Here is a 17,768-nt window from a genome sequence, read left to right on the forward strand (position 1 = left end):
TGGTACTTGAGACTATCATGCTATGTGAAATAAGCCAATGCCAAAAAAACCAAAGGTGGAATGTTCTCTAATATGCAGATGCTAACACACGATAAGGGGGCAGATGAAGAAAAGAAATTCATTGGATTAGACAAAGGGGAATGAAGGGAAGGGAGGGAGAATGGCAATAGGAAAGATGGTAGAATGAATTGGATATAACTTTCCAATGTTCACATATGCATAAGAGCAATGTAACTCTACATTATGTACAACCACAAGAATGGGAAGTTATACTGCATATATGTATAATATGTCAAAATATGTTCTACTATTATGTTTATCTAAAAAGAACAAATTAAAAACAAAATAGATACACTTATAACTTTTATTACCCTGGAATGTCTGCATTATTTTTTCCAAAATGTTCACAGAATATTTACAGAAATTCTTTGCCAATTGACCACAAAGATTACCTTTACAAATTAAGAGTAGATCTTTGATAGGAATCAATTCACTGATGTTAATTCAATACAATTCTAAAAAATAATAAAATCCCAATATCTTAACTACTTAGAAATTAAGAAATGTATTCCTAAGTAATATTAGAACGAAGACAAGTATTTTAAAAAGCAATGAATAGCAAAATGTTTTGTACAACCATCTGTAGGATTTAATGAGAGCAATCCCAAGTGTTTAAATAGGGGGAAACTTGTCAAATTTGACTCTCAAAACTAATAAAATTAGGAACAAACACAACAAGAAAGGAAAATGTAATTGAAGGGCATTAAATATGTCAGTTTATCCTAAATTAAGTTTTAAAAAGTTTTTTCCTAGAATTTTGTAAAAATATGCTTAGGTTTCTATGGGGGAAATAAATGTTCCTATGTAGCTAGGGATCGCATAAAGTAGAAGAATAAGAGTGTATATAAAGGGTTGCAGTTGAAGCTCAGTGGTAGAGTGTTTGCCTAGCAGATGTGAGGCACTGGGTTCGATCTCAGCACCACATAAAAATAAATAAATAAAATAAATGTATTGTGTCCATCTACAACTAAAAATCTATATATATTAAAAGATATTTTAAAAAATGTATACGAAGCCTGTGGTGTCACTGAAGACTAAACATAAAGATGAGAGAAACAGAGTAAAAGAATCTAAGATATATAAGAATTATAAGATGTGGCAAAAGTTTTCTAAAATATAAAAATGTATATTAATGGTACTGTACCAGTGATACTGACTGCTAGGGAGAAAATAAAAGTGAACCTACAATATTACCATACACCAATAGATTATAGATGGATTAAAGATGAAAATCAGAAAAAACAAGACTTAAAATCTGAAAAGAAAACTTAGAACGTTACATATACAGTATATAGGTGTGGAGAAAAGTCATCTTAAATAAAAGACGATATGTGACCATGTAAAAATGTTAAAACTCTTCTATTGCCAAAGATGCCCCCAGATCCATAGAAAAATGAAGGGCTATTTTTCACTCACTCACATTGTAAAAGGAAAATATAAATGAGCCCTTTTAAATTAGCAAGAAAAAGACCAAAACAGTTGAAAGTGAACATTGATTAAAAATAGAGAGTAAATAGGGGCTGGGGATAAAGCTTCATACAAAAGGCCCTGGGTTCAATTCCCAGCACCACACAAAAAAGAGAGAGAGAGAGAGAGAGAGAGAGAGAGAGAGAGAGAGAGAGAGAGAGAGAGAAAATATAAAGGCTTATTCAGATAACTGAGAAAAATGAGGAAATAAATAAATTGATTGGTAATTAGGGAAAGTAAATTTTACTTTTCCCATGGCAAAAATCTAAATCAAAATGTGTGCCTGTCAACAGGATTGGTTGAAAAGCTTTGGTGTATATATACCATAAAATATGGTGCAGACCTTTTAAAGGAATCTGAGCTATACCAGTAGGCTGGGAGGGAGTTTTTCTCTCCCATCAACTAAGAAACATGAACAGAACCCTTTTCTAAAAAGAAAACGTAAATAAAAGGCCTGTAAATGAATGTGTTTATATGAGTATAGGAGCAGGGAAAAACATGGATGGGTGCAAACTGGATGGTTAATGTGGGTCATATCTATCTGGAATTTGAGATTGGCTGATAAAAGGGAAGAAAGTGGGGACATTGAATTAAAGAAAAACCACTTGAAGAGGCAGCATTTCACTTATGGATATTTATGAAAACTTTTGAAAATAAAGTTTTTAACAAAAATAATAAAAGTGAAGAAAAATGATTTATGGACCTAAGAGAATAAAGTGAATTCTCATATCTATATAGCTATTAAAACACATTTGATCCATGAACTTTACCTTGTCAAATTGTTCAAATGTCTCATAATTATGCTTTTTAATAAGTTTTCCTTTTGTTATTCATTTGTTATTTATTTTGCTGTTATCTTTGTTGCATAAAAATTTATGTTAATTCTCCTTTTATTATCAGATGCTATCCTACTCTACCTCATTTAGTGCTCTTGGTCATGACTACATTTTGTAACAAAATGTTACTAGTGACTGTGTTTACCTCATATATTCTTGCTTTTGACTTTTTTCTATTATTTGTTTCACAAGTATCTACTATAAATAGTATATAACCGTATTTTTTTCTGAATCTTTAAAAAGTAATTATATAACCCTTTCACAATTACTATAGTAATTAATAACTTGATTTTATTCTTTTGATCTGATTGTGATGTATATAGATGATTTAATTCTATATGACTTCCACATTTATTTTGGATACAAGAATTCTCCTTTCAAAGATAATTGTGAGAGAATTCCAATTCTGAATTTCATGTATTTAATAAATGCAATGGTTGATGCAGACAAACTTACTGAGACTATTTTTCTTTCTTCTGTGATATTCATGAAGATAAACTAGGTGGCAACAGTAACACAAACAAAAGACAAAAAATTGCTCAGGACTTTCTCAACTCTATTGACCAGACAGGAGAACTTCTGGCAATGTTTGAAGATGATGAAATTGATGAAGTTAAACAAGAAAGAATGGAGGTATAGTACATGCTTCTCTTTTTACAGTAATGTAACAATCATCATGGTGCTTGTATATTTGGTTCTTGTATTCTTCAACTGTTTTCTGAAATCCCCAAATCAATTGTTTTATGTCTCATGGCAGTAGTATACGAGGAGTAAGGTCTGGAGAAAGATTCAGACATTGCCTTTTCAGTTGAGTTCAGGAAATAGCTTAGTGTTTCTCTGTTTCTTTAAAAGTGAGTAGGTTTCCCTAATCTGGATCTGACATTTGCTGGGTTTTATTTCATTAAAACTTGTATATAATTAATCATTTACTTATTTTTTGTTATAAATTATCTAGTTGTATTTGGGGCAGAGGTAATTTTTACTGCTTTTGTTTTGGCCTGTAGAGTGCAGAGATGTTTTTTAGACTGTTTCTTATAGGCTGTGATCAGCCTCATCAGTTAAGATAGTATCTAAAGCAATTGCATGTTTTATATCACTGTAACACAAAGTTAGTGACATATATTTGGATTCCATAGATTTATTGTAACAATGAAGAAGAAAACATGTCTTCTACTTATTTTAGCTATCTATAAATAAAATTGGTTCTTTAAATATACTTCAATAAAATTAAGAGTAATAATATTGTCTGCATGCCTTCCAAACTGCAAGGCAGTGGTCTTGTATTCTTATTATAATACTTTCACATGTAAGACATCCCAGTTTTCCTCTTTTCTTTAAATTGGGCAAGAGAGGTAATTCCAGAATTCCAAAAAATGTTGCTAAATGCCTACATTATCATACACTTTATCTATACATGCTAAAAATATGTTATTTCATGTTAAATTCTGGAGGAAGTCCAATAGACATAATGCTTTAAGTACTGTAACAACCTTCTTTAAGGAATTAGTATGCTTAGATCATGAACTGTGATCTAAAAGCAATGTTCTTTTAGGTATCAATTACTTTAGAAATGTGTGGTTATCTTGGTTTGGGGCAACTGCAAATGGTTTTAGTTCAACTTTGCCTTGGGCCAAAAACATGCTAAGTTGTCCAAAACAGATGATAAACATGCATTTCTGGTGTCATTATGACCTAAACAGGATATGATTGTTTAGTGGCATGGTTTTGTTTATGATGTATTATGTAGAGAGAAAATCTTGTTTAAGCTTTATTTTTAAAATATTTTATATTATAAAAATAGCCATTAAAAGTCATTAAGGAAAGGGTCTACATAAAACAATTAAAATTGAACAAGTAGCTTTTCAAGTTTGATGTGAAAATTTTAGCTAACCAAGCTTGTTGCCCAGAAGGGGATTCCACAATCAATGAGGAAGAGAAGAAATGGAGCATTTTGTAACTCTGAGCTCATGCTTGGAAAATCAAGTCAGTAAGGTTACTAGTTAAAATCAATAAAATATTTGGAATTTAAGATTAGAAAAATCTTGAGCACTTACATAGTCTGTATACCACTTCCCTATGTTATATTGGATAATAAAACATCAATAGTTAATAAAAATAGTGGAATTCTGCTTCATCTATACAATAAGCAAGAGATTAACAGCTTAAGTTCTTAAAACTAAAATCTTCTGTAACTCAGACAATAAAAAATAGTTTTGATATTCAGCTCATCCATATAACAGAGTGCATCTGAATAAAATGTGATGGACTTGTAGACATAACTGTAGACAGTAGAAAGTGGAACTGTTAAGAGCAGAGGCCTTGCCTGCTTCTAATTTGACAAGTTACAGTTTCAAGAGTAAACCACAACTGTGGCAGTCCATCTGAAACCACTTTGGAGTCACAGACTGCAATCTCTTGCTTTTAAAGTGCAGTAGAATAATCATTCTTGGCATCATTGAGTGATTTGATTTTCCTCTAAGTATCACTTGGAGTCACAAAAACTATTTACTATCTTCTCTAGAATGTATGAAAATGGTATAGACCTACCAACCATGCCTACTTTGGGTTCTTTTTGTTGTTGTTGTTGATGTTTCATTAGTTTATTTAAATTAAGATGGGCTGGGGATGTGGCTCAAGCGGTAGCGCGCTCGCCTGGCATGCGTGCGGCCCGGGTTCGATCCTCAGCACCACATACAAACAAAGATGTTGTGTCTGCCGAAAACTAAAAAATAAATATTAAAAAAAAATTCTCTCTTTAAAAAAAATAAATTAAGAGAGAAAAACTTTTATAGACATAAAATCTAACTTGGGACTCCAGTTTTGTCCCAAAACATTGAGCAAGCATACAGAAAACCGAATGGCTTATTTGCTATGGTTTTCAGCTGATATGTGTGTGCCTGCCTTTGTGTTTCACTCCTAATGTACTTCATTACTATTAAGTATTATGTGACATGAAATATGAAAAATGTCTTACTTTTACTTCCTTTTACCTTGCTAGTTCATCATCAAGATAGCTAATTAATTCCTACCTTGTTCATTGGCCTCCAGCACCAAATTTCTTAACACTTGGGTATATCTTTAGTAGAGATACATAAATATGATCTTTGAAGAGCCTCTCAGATTATCAAATAAAAATTAAAAAATGTTCAGAGTCATTTTTAGTGTCTTTGAAGGACTGAGAAGTATAAGCTGGAAAATGATAATCATAATAATAAATAAAAATACAGCTCTCTTCCAGCTACCCCTTATTATACCTATTCCCCTCCTAAATGAGGCAGGTGTGTTCTGACGTTGATAATGTTTTGTTATTTAATTTTTAAAATTTTTATCAAGTAAATGGACTGTGTAAACCAGAAGCTTAGAAAAAAAGGGAGAAGTATTGTCATTCACAGAACATTTCTACCTAAGATGCTGCTACTCTGCTTATGGAGGAACCTGAGAAACTTAGGTTTACCATTGGCAAAGTAAATTATCTAGCTACTGAGTTCGCAGAGGGCATGTAAACAGTGGACACTTTAAAAACTTAAGTAAACTGTGCCTTCACTCCTGTCTTCAAATTGATTATGAGTATTAGAGAGCAAGAATTATAACTTACTAGAGAAAGTGGTCTTTAAACAGGTTAGGGTGCAGAAAATCCTGTGTCTATTTATGTTAAGTCAGTGGCTTCATACTTTAATCTGGAAAGAAAGCAGAAAGGTGGAAATAAAATTTAAGGCAGCTTTTTTTTTTTTTTTAATAAACCCAGGGGAGCTCTATCACTGAGTTATATCCCCAACTCTTTCTTATTTTATTTTATTTTTAATTTTGAGACAGGGTCTCTAAGTTGCTGAGACTGGCTTCAAATTTGCAGTCCTCCTGCCTCAGCATCCCAAGTAAGTGGGATTATAGTCATGTGTCACTGTACCAGACCTAAAAGTTTTTTTTTTTAATAACCTTAATATTGAGTAATATTCTTGATGGCTATTTGAATTTGCTTAACCTGAAATGAAATGGCTATCAGTTTTTAAAACAAGCTTGAATGATAAGAGAAACTCGGCACATTGTTCAACTGTGCCTCAAGTATTATGGGGTTGTGATCCTTAGGGATTTTCTGTCCCAAGCTTATGAAATTTTAACAGGTAAATGAACTAGAAAATACATCAAAGAGATAGGAGGAGTAAATGGCTATGAAAGTTCTCTATCTTCTTCTATTTTTCAAGTGTCTTCTTTCTTTTAGTCCCTATTTCTACCTGTGATGATATTTATTAATTATGAAGGAAAGGAAAATAAAATGCTTTTCAAATCAAAGAGTCCAAATATACCTTAAATAAGAATAACACAAAAGAAAAAACACTAATTCCAGTTTAGATAAACATTTACAAATATCAAAAAATTAAAAGGTTGATTTAAAAACTGAAACTCAAAAATATTAATAATTTAAATGTGTGTGGCATTAAGAAATTAAGACAGGGTTGAGGTTGTAGCTCAATACTATAGTACTTGTTCAGCATGTATAAGACCCTTGGTTCAATTCCTAGCACTGGAAAGAAACAAGAGAAAGAAGAAAGAGAAAGAAATAAGAAAGAGCCAGGCACAGTGGTGCATGCCTGTAATCCCAGTGGCTTGGGAGGCTGAGGCAGGAGGATCGCGAGTTCAAAACCAGCCTCTGCAAAAGTGAGGTGCTAAGCAACTCAGTGAAACCCTGTCTCTAAATAAAATATAAAATAGGGAAGGGGATGTGACTCAGTGGTGGAGTGCCCCTGAGTTCAATCGCTGGTACCCCCATCCCCCAAAAAAAAGAAAGTAGAAAGACTAGGAAGATGTATGTAGTTTATATATATATACAGTTTTATATAAATATATACACCTATGTCCATGTAGATGTAGTATATAGGATTGTAAATCATTTGACTAGATTTTTTTTCCATATTTTTATTGGTGCATTATAGCTGTATATAATGCTGGGATTTGTTGTTACGTATTAGTACATGCATACCCTATAAAGACTAGTTTATTTTTAAAGGTAAAAGAACAGTCAGAGGTATATCAGACAGCCCCAAATGCTAATGTTAACAACATTAGTTTCAGTGAAAAGAGAATTTAAAGAGAAAAGCTTTTAAATGGAATAAAGACAGTGATTTTATATTACTGAATGATGTTGCCTATATTGAAAATAAATATAAATCCCAGAGCATTCAACATAACAAAAAAACTTTGGGTAGTTCAGAAAGGTCACAGAAATGCATTTGTGGTAGAGACTGGAACATACCATTCCTGATCTTTAACAGATTGATTCATGGGAAATAAGATTCAAATAAATATCTATCTGCTGAATATGTGTAAATTTTATAAATAAGCAACAGTTTTAAAATCTTATTCAGGTAGCTCCAAAGAGTCCCTGAGGAGTAGGTGGCCCCTACCTAACCCCCACACCTTCTTTAATCATCATTCTACAGTTTAATGTAATGCCTCTTCATCTCATCTGTGAGGAAACTGTTTGTCTACTGTTTTAATTGATAAACTATTTCAACTGTCCATAAGAAGAGTCAACAAAGGATATGATTCATCAAAAGAGCATATTGCTATGTGTGGTTATTTTAAGGGTAATTTCTATTCAAATGATTTTAAAAGTACTTTATGAAATTATTATTCAGGAAATGCTAATAGAAGTACCTCAAAGACTTGATAATTCTAGCTATACAGGGCAGCATTAATGTAACTTACTATGTTTTTCTGACCTAGAAGCTACAAAAATGGTAGTATTATTTAGTTGTAGAAGAACTCAAAATTTTACATACAAGATTTAGCTCTGACTTCTATTTGTGACTTTGTATTTGCTATCAAGTTATATTTTATCCATATCTATCCTATTATAGTAAAGGTAAATACAAATCACAGGAGAAATAAAAATAATGAGCGTAAGATAACTGCTTGCAATTAGCAAAGTTCATTTTTGCCTATAAAATCGTGAAGAGTAAGAGGATTGGGCACATACCAACTATTAGTAGATATGTAGAGCGGTAAAATACAAAGTATTTCATCTGATACTACATAAAAAAAGATCACTAGGGATAAGTATGAACCACTATATGCTAATGAATTTGAAAACTTGAAAGAAATGGTTGAATTTCTGAACACATTTGACTTAGCCAGAATTGAATTGTGAGTTCAATAATGTTTGTCTAAATTTCCCTTGGAGAAGGCACTTTCAGTGTTTATTGACATGAAAAATAAAGTAGAGAACATTTTCAGGTTTTTATTTTGTTTTGTTTTGTTTTTAGCATTTTCTAATTCTTACCCAGGTCTTTGCCAATACCATTGATCTGACAGGTGGTTGTCAAGGATCTTTTAGGATTTTCTTTTCTATGTGAACTAAGTTAAAGTTATTCTTTGTTTGGTACATCCATGCATTGTGTGAAAGTAGAGGTGGTTGTGGGATTTTTGTTTATTTCTGTTTGTTTTTAAATTATTCTCTAGTATTTCTGAATATATAATCTCACATTGTTGCTTTCTGTGGGAAAATATTACAAGATAATTCAGATGACTACTGTCTTTATGATAAAAAATTTTAGTATTACTACCATTTGTCTTTTACCTTCAGAGTTATTCAAAATTCATTACCATAAGTTTTGGGGTGAGATTTAAAAGGATTTTTTTTCCCCTCCATGACCCTCTCCTATGTCTGCTGTGGAGCAAAATACATGTTGGTAGCATTGAAACTTTACTCAGAAATCCAGTTTTTCCTCATCTAAATCAGAACTTATGATCTGACATCCACAGGTATCCTTTGTTATTGAGAAAGAATATATTAAATCAGGATTTGGTAGTAAAATGTAGGAACAACTGTTCACTTCCACCTTTCCCACATCAAGGTGTAAAAATAGATATCAGCACTACTAACTATAAACTTTATTGTCCACCAGTGGTAATACATGTGTGCAGGCCTTTGTAGGGCTGCTGTTTATTCTTGCACAAATGGATTTGATGAACACATACTGATTAAACTGTTCACTTAAGTTTTTATAGAACCAATCAATATTTTGTCTCAAGTAATTTCAGTTTGTTCTTTTTAAAATGAAATCCTCTCTTTTAGGATACATTTCAAGGGTTTTCTTAGACATCCAACTTGTTTATAAAACACCTTGGCAGAGAAGAGTTTTAAAATATCATTGAATTTAAGAATACCACAGGATTTACCACTAATTTACATTTAATGTTTATAGTTCTCAAATTGTGGTTGTTGTAATAACCAAACTATTTTTGCCTTGAATATTTTGTGGATTATATTTCCCTATTCTTTCTCCTTCACCCACATTCTCCACAGTAGGTGGGCAGATTGTTGTTTTATAGTCTGGTTTTTATTTATCTTTATTGGTTTAATCTCAACAAGTTAGTGTTTCTAAATCTGAAAATAAGTGTATTCTGTGGCAAGAGTTTTGTCTTTTTAATGCTTCAGTTTATTTAGTGAAATTAACAGATCATTGCTTCTTTAGTCTAAATAATTTCTCTCTGCTCTCTTCTTTGCATCTATGGTAAGGAGCTACCATTAGTTTACTTATTGTTGCCCCTACCTTCTGATAAATTGTACAAACGAGGCTCTTCAGTATAACTAGATGTATTTCAGTATCATTGTATTCTTTACTTAGAATTAAGAATTTTGGATTAAGTCATAAATATTTAGTTAATCACTAAATTACACAATCATGTATCCATTGTATTAACATGTTTGTTTGGAACTTTCCATAGCATCAGTTCAAAAAAAGGCTGATCAGATCTTGCCAGGATACTGCTTTTCATGGTTATCTTTTTTTCTGCAAGAGTCTTTTCATCCTCATCTCCCATCCTCCCAGCACCCCCACTTTTTATGTGTATGTACTGTACCTGCACACACACATACACTCATAAACACTACCAAAGGAACTCTCTTAAACTTGCGTTTTCCTAAATAAGACATTCTTTGTTTTCTTTTCCTGGACTGTTCTTCATCTTACAATACCTCAGTACAGATATTTCAGTATATGATAAATTATGGTGTAATTAGTTATGTTTGTTTACTTTAACTTCCTCAATAAGTTCCTTGAGGGCATGCACTTATTTAGTTTCATCTCTATTACACTTAGCATAGTACCTCAAACATTATAAATTTTCAGGAAATGTTTGTCCATATACAATGAATAAAATAGATGTAATTTTACTGCTGGAAGTGTGACTATAACTGTTTTTCTACTTAAAAAATGCAATTTCTAAGTATATAAAATCAGTTACTTCTTCTGACTCATGTAAGATTATAAAAAGATGTAACCATCTAATTATTTTTAGGTATGTGCCTTTTCAACACCAGGATTTCTTTGGCAAATCTTTTATGGGTGCTTTTCAGTTGCTAAAAGTTTTCATTGCTTGCATAAATTCCTGTTCAAGTTTTAGCAATAACTTCGTATTCTAGCTATAGAAGTTATCCTAACTGCACTGCTGAGTAACTAGTGATAAACATTAACAATTTGGGCATTTCATCTTACTAAATCTTACTTTCAAAACATATTACCTTGAAGAAAGGACTTCTACACCTTGTAGTATTTCTGCACCTCAAAGAATAGAAAACAATCATTATTAATAACAAATTAATTTTCCTGCTTTCAGGAGGCAAATGGAGAAGTTGAAAATATAAAAATGATCACATTTTAGGAAAACACTTTAGAAAAATTCAAAAACACTGGGTGATTGTTTTTATTTTGAAAGAATACTTTATTACATAAAAACTCTACCATTGTATTTTAAATAACTTAAATAATTAAAAATACAACTTTATTTCCCAAAATGTAGCACATACACAAATATCTGCCAGGAATGCTACTGTATCCCTTACTGTATCTGTAAAAATTATCCAAGCATGGGGCAACAAAAAGAATGGGAGGGAGAGAACTAGGGTTGACAGATGCAGAATTGAAGCCCCTTTTTCTAGGAGTAGCTCTGTGTGAAGTTTTCATTATCCATCTATCTGGAAATGAAATCAAGACAATAGTACTATTTACCATAGTATCAGAAAGAATAGAATCTTTTTTTCAGAGTTTGTAGCACTTATTTTATTTGATCATCATCTCTTTAATTAATTTTGATTTTAGCAATCTCTTTGTCTTTCAAAGAAATGTCTGAAATTCTTTCTTTTATTAGTTGTGCATGACAATACAATGATCTTGACATATCATACATTTGAATCAAATGGGGTATAATTTCTCATTTTTCCAAGTGTACAGGTTGCAGAATCACATTGGTTATACAGACACGTATATACATACAGCAATACTAGTGTCTATTCTGCTGCCCTTCCTGTCCCCCCTTCACCTCCCCTCCCCTCCCAAATCTTCTCTCTACCCAATCTAATGTGACACATTTCTTTTTTTTTCCCCTCACATCATCATACATGTATTTTGTATAACGATGAGGATAAGTTTATTCAAGGAGATTAAAGAAATTGAAGAGGCATATAAATGGGAAAATAACCTGTGTTCGTGGATTAGAGGAATTAAAATGTCCATGCAACCTAAAGCAATCTACAGATCCAGTGGTGTCTCTAACAAAAATCCCAATGGCACTTTTCGAAGAAACAGAAAAGCACAGTTCTAAAATTCATATGGAAATCACAAAGGACCAAATAGTCGTCATCTTATGAAAGAAGAACAAAAGTGAAGGTGTCCTATTTCCTGATTTTAAATTGTATTACAAAGTTATAGTAAGCAAAAAAATTTTGGAATTGACATAAAAAATACATATATAGGGGCTGGGATTGTGGCTCAGCAGTAGAGCGCTTGTCTGGCATGTGTGATGTGCTGGGTTCCATCCTCAGCACCACATAAAAATAATAAATAATAAGTAAAATAAAGGTATTGTGCCCAACTACAACTAAAAAAATTTTAAAATTCATACATAGACCAATGTAATAGAAAATTTAGAAATGAATCCATATATATGTAGTAATTAATCTTCAGCCAAGGAACCAAGAACACAAAATAGGAAGAGGATAGTCTGATCAATAAAAGGTTTTAGGAAAAATGAGTGTCCACATGGAAGGGAGGGAGGGAAGAAAAGGAAAGGAAGGAAAGAAGGAAGAAAATTAGGAAGGAAAGAAATTAGATCTTTTTTTTTTTTAATTTTTATATTTGGTACCAGGGATTGAACCCAGGGGTGCTTAATCATTGAGCCACATCCCCAGCTCTTAAGTTGCTGAGACTGGCTTTGAATTTGCAGTACTTCTGCCTCAGCCTCCTGAGTCACTGGGATTATAGGTATGCACCACTACACCTAGCAGATCCTTTTCTTTTTAAAAAAATTTTTAATTGATTTTTTAAAAATAAATGACAGTAGAATGCATTACAATTCTTGTTACACATATACAGCACAATTTTTCATATCTCTGGTTATATATAAAGTATGTTCACAACAATTCGTGTCTTCATACATGTACTTTGGATAATGATGTCAATCACATTCCACCATCCTTGCTAACCCCCTGCCCCCTCCCTTCCTCTCCCACTCCTCTGCCCCATTTAGAGTTCTTCTATTCCTCCCATGCTCCCACTCCCTACCCCACTATGAATCAGCCTCCTTATATCAGCCTCCTTATAACATTTGACATTTGTTTTTTTCAGGATTGGTTAACTTCACTTGTCATTAACTTCTCCAACGCTATCCACTTACCTGCAAATGCCATGATTTTATTCTCTTTTATTGCTGAATAATATTTCAGATCCTTTTCTTACACCACACAAAACTCAACTCAAAATGGATTAATGGATTAAAGATAAATAAAACAAACTGTAAAACTGCTAGAAAGAAACATAAGTGAAAAAGCTCATTGACATTGGCCTTGGCAATGTTTTTTTATATATCACACCAAGAGCTCAGGTAACTAAAGCAAATATTAACAAATTAAACTATATCAAACTAAGAAGCTTCTACACACTAAAGAAAACAGTGAAACTGAAAGGCAATCTGTGGACTGGGAAAAAAATATTTATAAACCATACATCTGATAAAAGATTGATAGCTGAGATATAGAAGACACTCACACAATGCAATAGCAAAAAATTAAAAAAAAAAAAAAAAAACAGCTAGCAAAAGATCCACAAATCTAATCATCATGGAAATGGAAGTCATAACCACAATGAGATCACTCACACCTATCTGAAGGACTAGTATCAAATTGGTAACACATGTTGTATGTGTATGTATGTGTGCATATCTATGTGTGCATGTGTATAAAATATTGTTTGGCTTTTAAAAAAGGATATTATGCTAATGAAATAAGTTAGACAAAGAAAATTACTGAATGATCTTGTATATGCACTCTAGACAAAGAATGATTGGTTATCTTGGTGGCCCTGGACTTTATTTCTTTGAGATATCAGTCACCTCAAAATAATAAAATCTTCTACTAGTGTCTCATGGTATTAATATAAATCATTGCATCTACTTGTTTGGGACTTTGGTACTTTTTATACATATCATGGCAATAGGTCAGTTGGGTGTTTAAAAAAAATGTAATTTTCTGAGGCAAGAGACATCTATAAGAAAATTTACAAATCATTTGTAGTACATTTTAATAATACTGAATTTCATCTTCCCCTTCCACATTGCAAAAACAAAATCAAAACCTGGAAAAAAGAGTTCACACTTTGAAATGCTGGAAAATGTGTTTTGTTTAAATGTACCAAGAATTGTCCAATGTTTGTATGGGTTTGTAGAAATAGGAATCTCATTTATAAGTTATATAGCTATCTGGAAGTACATAGGGCAACATCTATTAAACATGTTAAAAACAAAACTCCTCTCTACATGTTCTTTGATCCAGAAATTACATTTCTAAGTATTGTCCTAAGGCAATAATTTTTTGTTTAATAATGGAAATACTAAAGCTGTAAATTTTCCTCTTAATTTGCTTTTGATAAAACCTATAGATTTTTAAAATAAATTATATTTCTACTTATTAAATAGTATTTTGTAAATTGCTCTTTTGAATTGCCATTTGACCTAAGTTATTTAGAATATTCTAAATATAGAGACATATTTTACAAGTGATTGTTTAATTTTTCTTCATTAAATATTTTAGTTGTTTTATTGTATGCAGACTATTAGATGTATTATTTTTAGCTGAAGAATTTGGTAGAATTTTTTTGGTGGTTTCTTTGTGAATGTTCTATGAACAAGTTAGGGAAATTTTTACCTATTAGATCATCATTATTAATAGAGTTAACTGCCTTTTTAATCATTAGTCTCCAAACCTCCTTTTATGACAGATCTTCATTGGTTAGAATTTGAGAAACCACACTTATTCCTGCCCTCATAAAGCCACAATTCTAATTAAATCCAGTTCTTTTCTTATTACATGGCTATTATACATCTGTTTCCTGGGAACTGAACATGGTTGGAGAAATATCAGGCTGACTAGTTTTTACCTCAGATTTATAACTAAAAGCCTCATATAGCCTTTACTGCTGCCCAGCAATCCTGGAACAGTCCCTAGTGCACTCATGCTTCAACTGTACTTAATGATTATTTAAATATTTCCTCTCTCATCAAATCTCTAGCACTTCTCCCCTTTCTGGTTCTCTGATTCCTTGTATCCTGTTTCACTGAGAAAAGAGAAGCAATCAGAAGAACTGTTCCAGAAGCTCCCAGCACAACACTGATATGCCACATTGGTTAATGTTTAACAGCACAGAAAAATGCGTAAATTTCCCCTTTCTTAAAACCAAAAAAAGCTTCCAGCTACATTTTTCTGCTCTCCTTTAGTGTAAAACTCCTCAAATAGATTACATTGCTTGTTTCCAATTCTCTTTAGAGCCCACTTGTCTTACCCTTTCATCCCCAGGACTCTATAGAAATTGCTCATGTTAAAGTCACTGGTAACCTCCATTGTTACCAAATACATTGATTATCTTCCACCTTATCTTTCTTCAGTTATTAGCTCTCAGTGATTTGGAACCGGACAAATATGTGGCAGCTTCCAGACTTCTTTGTGCACTATTTTCCAGTTCTTCTATTTCCCTTAGATCTCATATCAGAGTGATTCTGTCAGAGTTTTTCCCCAAGAATGCCCTTTGAAAGATACTGTAGTCTAATTTATGTCCCAGCACCACCACCACCCCAAAATAATTTATTGAAGCCCTTGCTCCCAATGTAATGGTATTTGGAGATGGAGCCTTTGGAAGATAATAAAATTTGGATGAACTTACAGATGTAGGACTGTCATGATGAGATTAGTAAATGTCCTTTTAAGATGAGGAAGAGACTCTAGAGCTTTCTCTGCCATGTAAGGACATAGTGAGAAGGCAGCTGTCTGCAAGCCAGGAAAAGAGCCTTTATCAGAGCCCAACTGTGCTGGCACCATGTGGTCAGACTTCTAACCTCCACAACGGTGAGGAATAAATTTGTTATTTAAGTCATGCAGTCTTTGGTATTTTGTTATGGCAGCCCTAGCAGACTGGGACAAAAGGAATATTTCCCATAACCCAAGCCTCTTGTGTCTTTACCCCACTATATTATTGTTCATGGCACTTGCCATCTTTGATCTTTTATGTATGCTTATTATACATATGTCTTAACCCACTAGAATGTAATCTCCAGGAAACAAGAGTTTTGTCTGTTTTATTCACTTCAAACTCTCCTTTGCCCAGAACACTGTGTAACTATAGTAGTTCCTCAATAAATATTATATGAACAAATAGTAATAATGGAAGTATTTACAAACACCTGTAGATCATGGATATTTCATCATATGGAAAGCACTTATTTTCATACTACTTTTACCTCGAAGATATATATACATGTTTCTTTAACCAGTGGTCATCACTGAAAAGTTCAACAAATTGTAGTACTTGTCATTTAAACAGGGAAAACATTCATTTGTCTTTTAATTTCTTTATATACCTCTTCTTTGTTGGAGAGAACCTCTAAACTTTTTGGTAGTATAAAAAAAATGTGTTTACTCTATATTTGAATTCAAAGTATTGCAAAAACTCTGCTTTTGAAGATATTTTTTCCCATGATGCAGACATCTCCTATTCCAAGTAAAATGCAGTGAACTGTAATGTCCTTGCAATTAGCAGTAGTAGCACAGTCCTGTGTAGCACTTACTACATGTTGGCTACTGTTCTAAACCCTCATCTATGTGTTATCTCGTGTATTCTTTCCCTCAGTCTACCTAGGAGATAGTTTCTATTGCTGAACCCACTTTGCAGATGAGGACCCTGAAGCACAGAGATTAGATAACTTACCAAGGGTCATGACTATAATATGAAAAGCACTAGGAAGGAAATAGATGGTTGTATGTATTATGTGGAAAAGGAGAGTAGTTTTATATTTTTTCCATTCTGGCTTTTATCTAGAAGAATTTCTTGAATTTAATGTCTTAGGGTTACTAGTCTCCCTGATTTCAATGCTGATAAAGTCATTTTCCTTTATTTTTAAAGGCATTTTTCCCTTTATCTTTAACCACTTCAGTTAATTGCTTAACAGAATCACATTTTTAAAGATAGCATTTATCAGGGGCTGGGGTTGTGGCTCAGTGGTAGAGTACTCACCTAGCACGTGTGAGGCACTGAGTTTGATCCTTAGCACCACATAAAAATAAATAGATAAAATAAAGGTATTATGTCCAACTACAACTAAAAAAATACATTTAAAAAAGTGAACGTTTATCATATTTGATTTACAAAAATGAAACCTCATTATTGCAAGTCCACAGTTTCTTAAACCATACTTGATAAGGGATTATTGTGTCTTTCAGAATTCTTCAAAAACATATGAAGAGCCAAGGAATTCAGTTGCTTACATATTAGTAGGAATCATATTGTTCATCTCTTCAATATTAGCTGAGAGGGACCTCGAAGAATTTTGGTCACAAAGAATAGAGACAAAGTAGTTTTGAACCTTAAAGAAATGACAAAATAATAAATGTATTATTGTGGGAAAAAGAAAATTCTAGAGAAAGATGCTGGGAAGTTGAAAAGTTTTCCAAAAAATGGCATGAGAAGAAGTCAGAAGCCAACTTTATATTTTCAGAATCTTGCCTAATATTGGCCCTTGTGGAAAGAGAACAAAATTTTCAGAATTGTGACCCTTCTTACACCTACATAAACTGAATATAGTCCAAATGCATATAGGTTAAAGAGGTTTTTATAGATTACTTGGGGACTTGACAACCATTTAAGACAGTGTATCTGTGGGAAGACACATTCTGAATTTAAAATAGACTTTTAGGATACAACATATTTGTGATTTTAGGATTCTGTATTTTAGTTATAAATATCATTTTTTGAGACAATAGATTTTTAGTTGAGACATGACTGCTTGTCATCTCTAAAATCTTTTTTTTGTGTGTGTGGTGCTGGGAATTGAACCCAGGGCCTTATATGAGGCAAGCACTCTACC

The 17,768-nt window shown here is 32.6% G+C and overlaps 1 protein-coding gene across 5 annotated transcripts in view; it reads left to right on the forward strand.

The window, feature by feature from the left end:
- Supt3h (SPT3 homolog, SAGA and STAGA complex component) overlaps nucleotides 1–17,768 on the forward strand; it is a 468,296-nt gene that overhangs the window by 311,254 nt on the left and 139,274 nt on the right. For all 5 annotated transcript variants that reach the window (XM_046426146.1, XM_046426145.2, XM_058573179.1 and 2 more), the window contains one exon: nucleotides 2,857–2,996. In XM_046426146.1, the coding sequence (XP_046282102.1) occupies nucleotides 2,857–2,996 (140 nt within the window). The remainder of the gene's footprint in view (nucleotides 1–2,856; nucleotides 2,997–17,768) is intronic.

Source organism: Marmota monax, unplaced genomic scaffold (assembly GCF_021218885.2).
Source record: "Marmota monax isolate L192 unplaced genomic scaffold, Marmota_monax_Labrador192_F-V1.1 WCK01_AAM20220418_F8-fsc00187, whole genome shotgun sequence".
Classification (NCBI taxonomy): Eukaryota; Metazoa; Chordata; class Mammalia; order Rodentia; family Sciuridae; genus Marmota; species Marmota monax.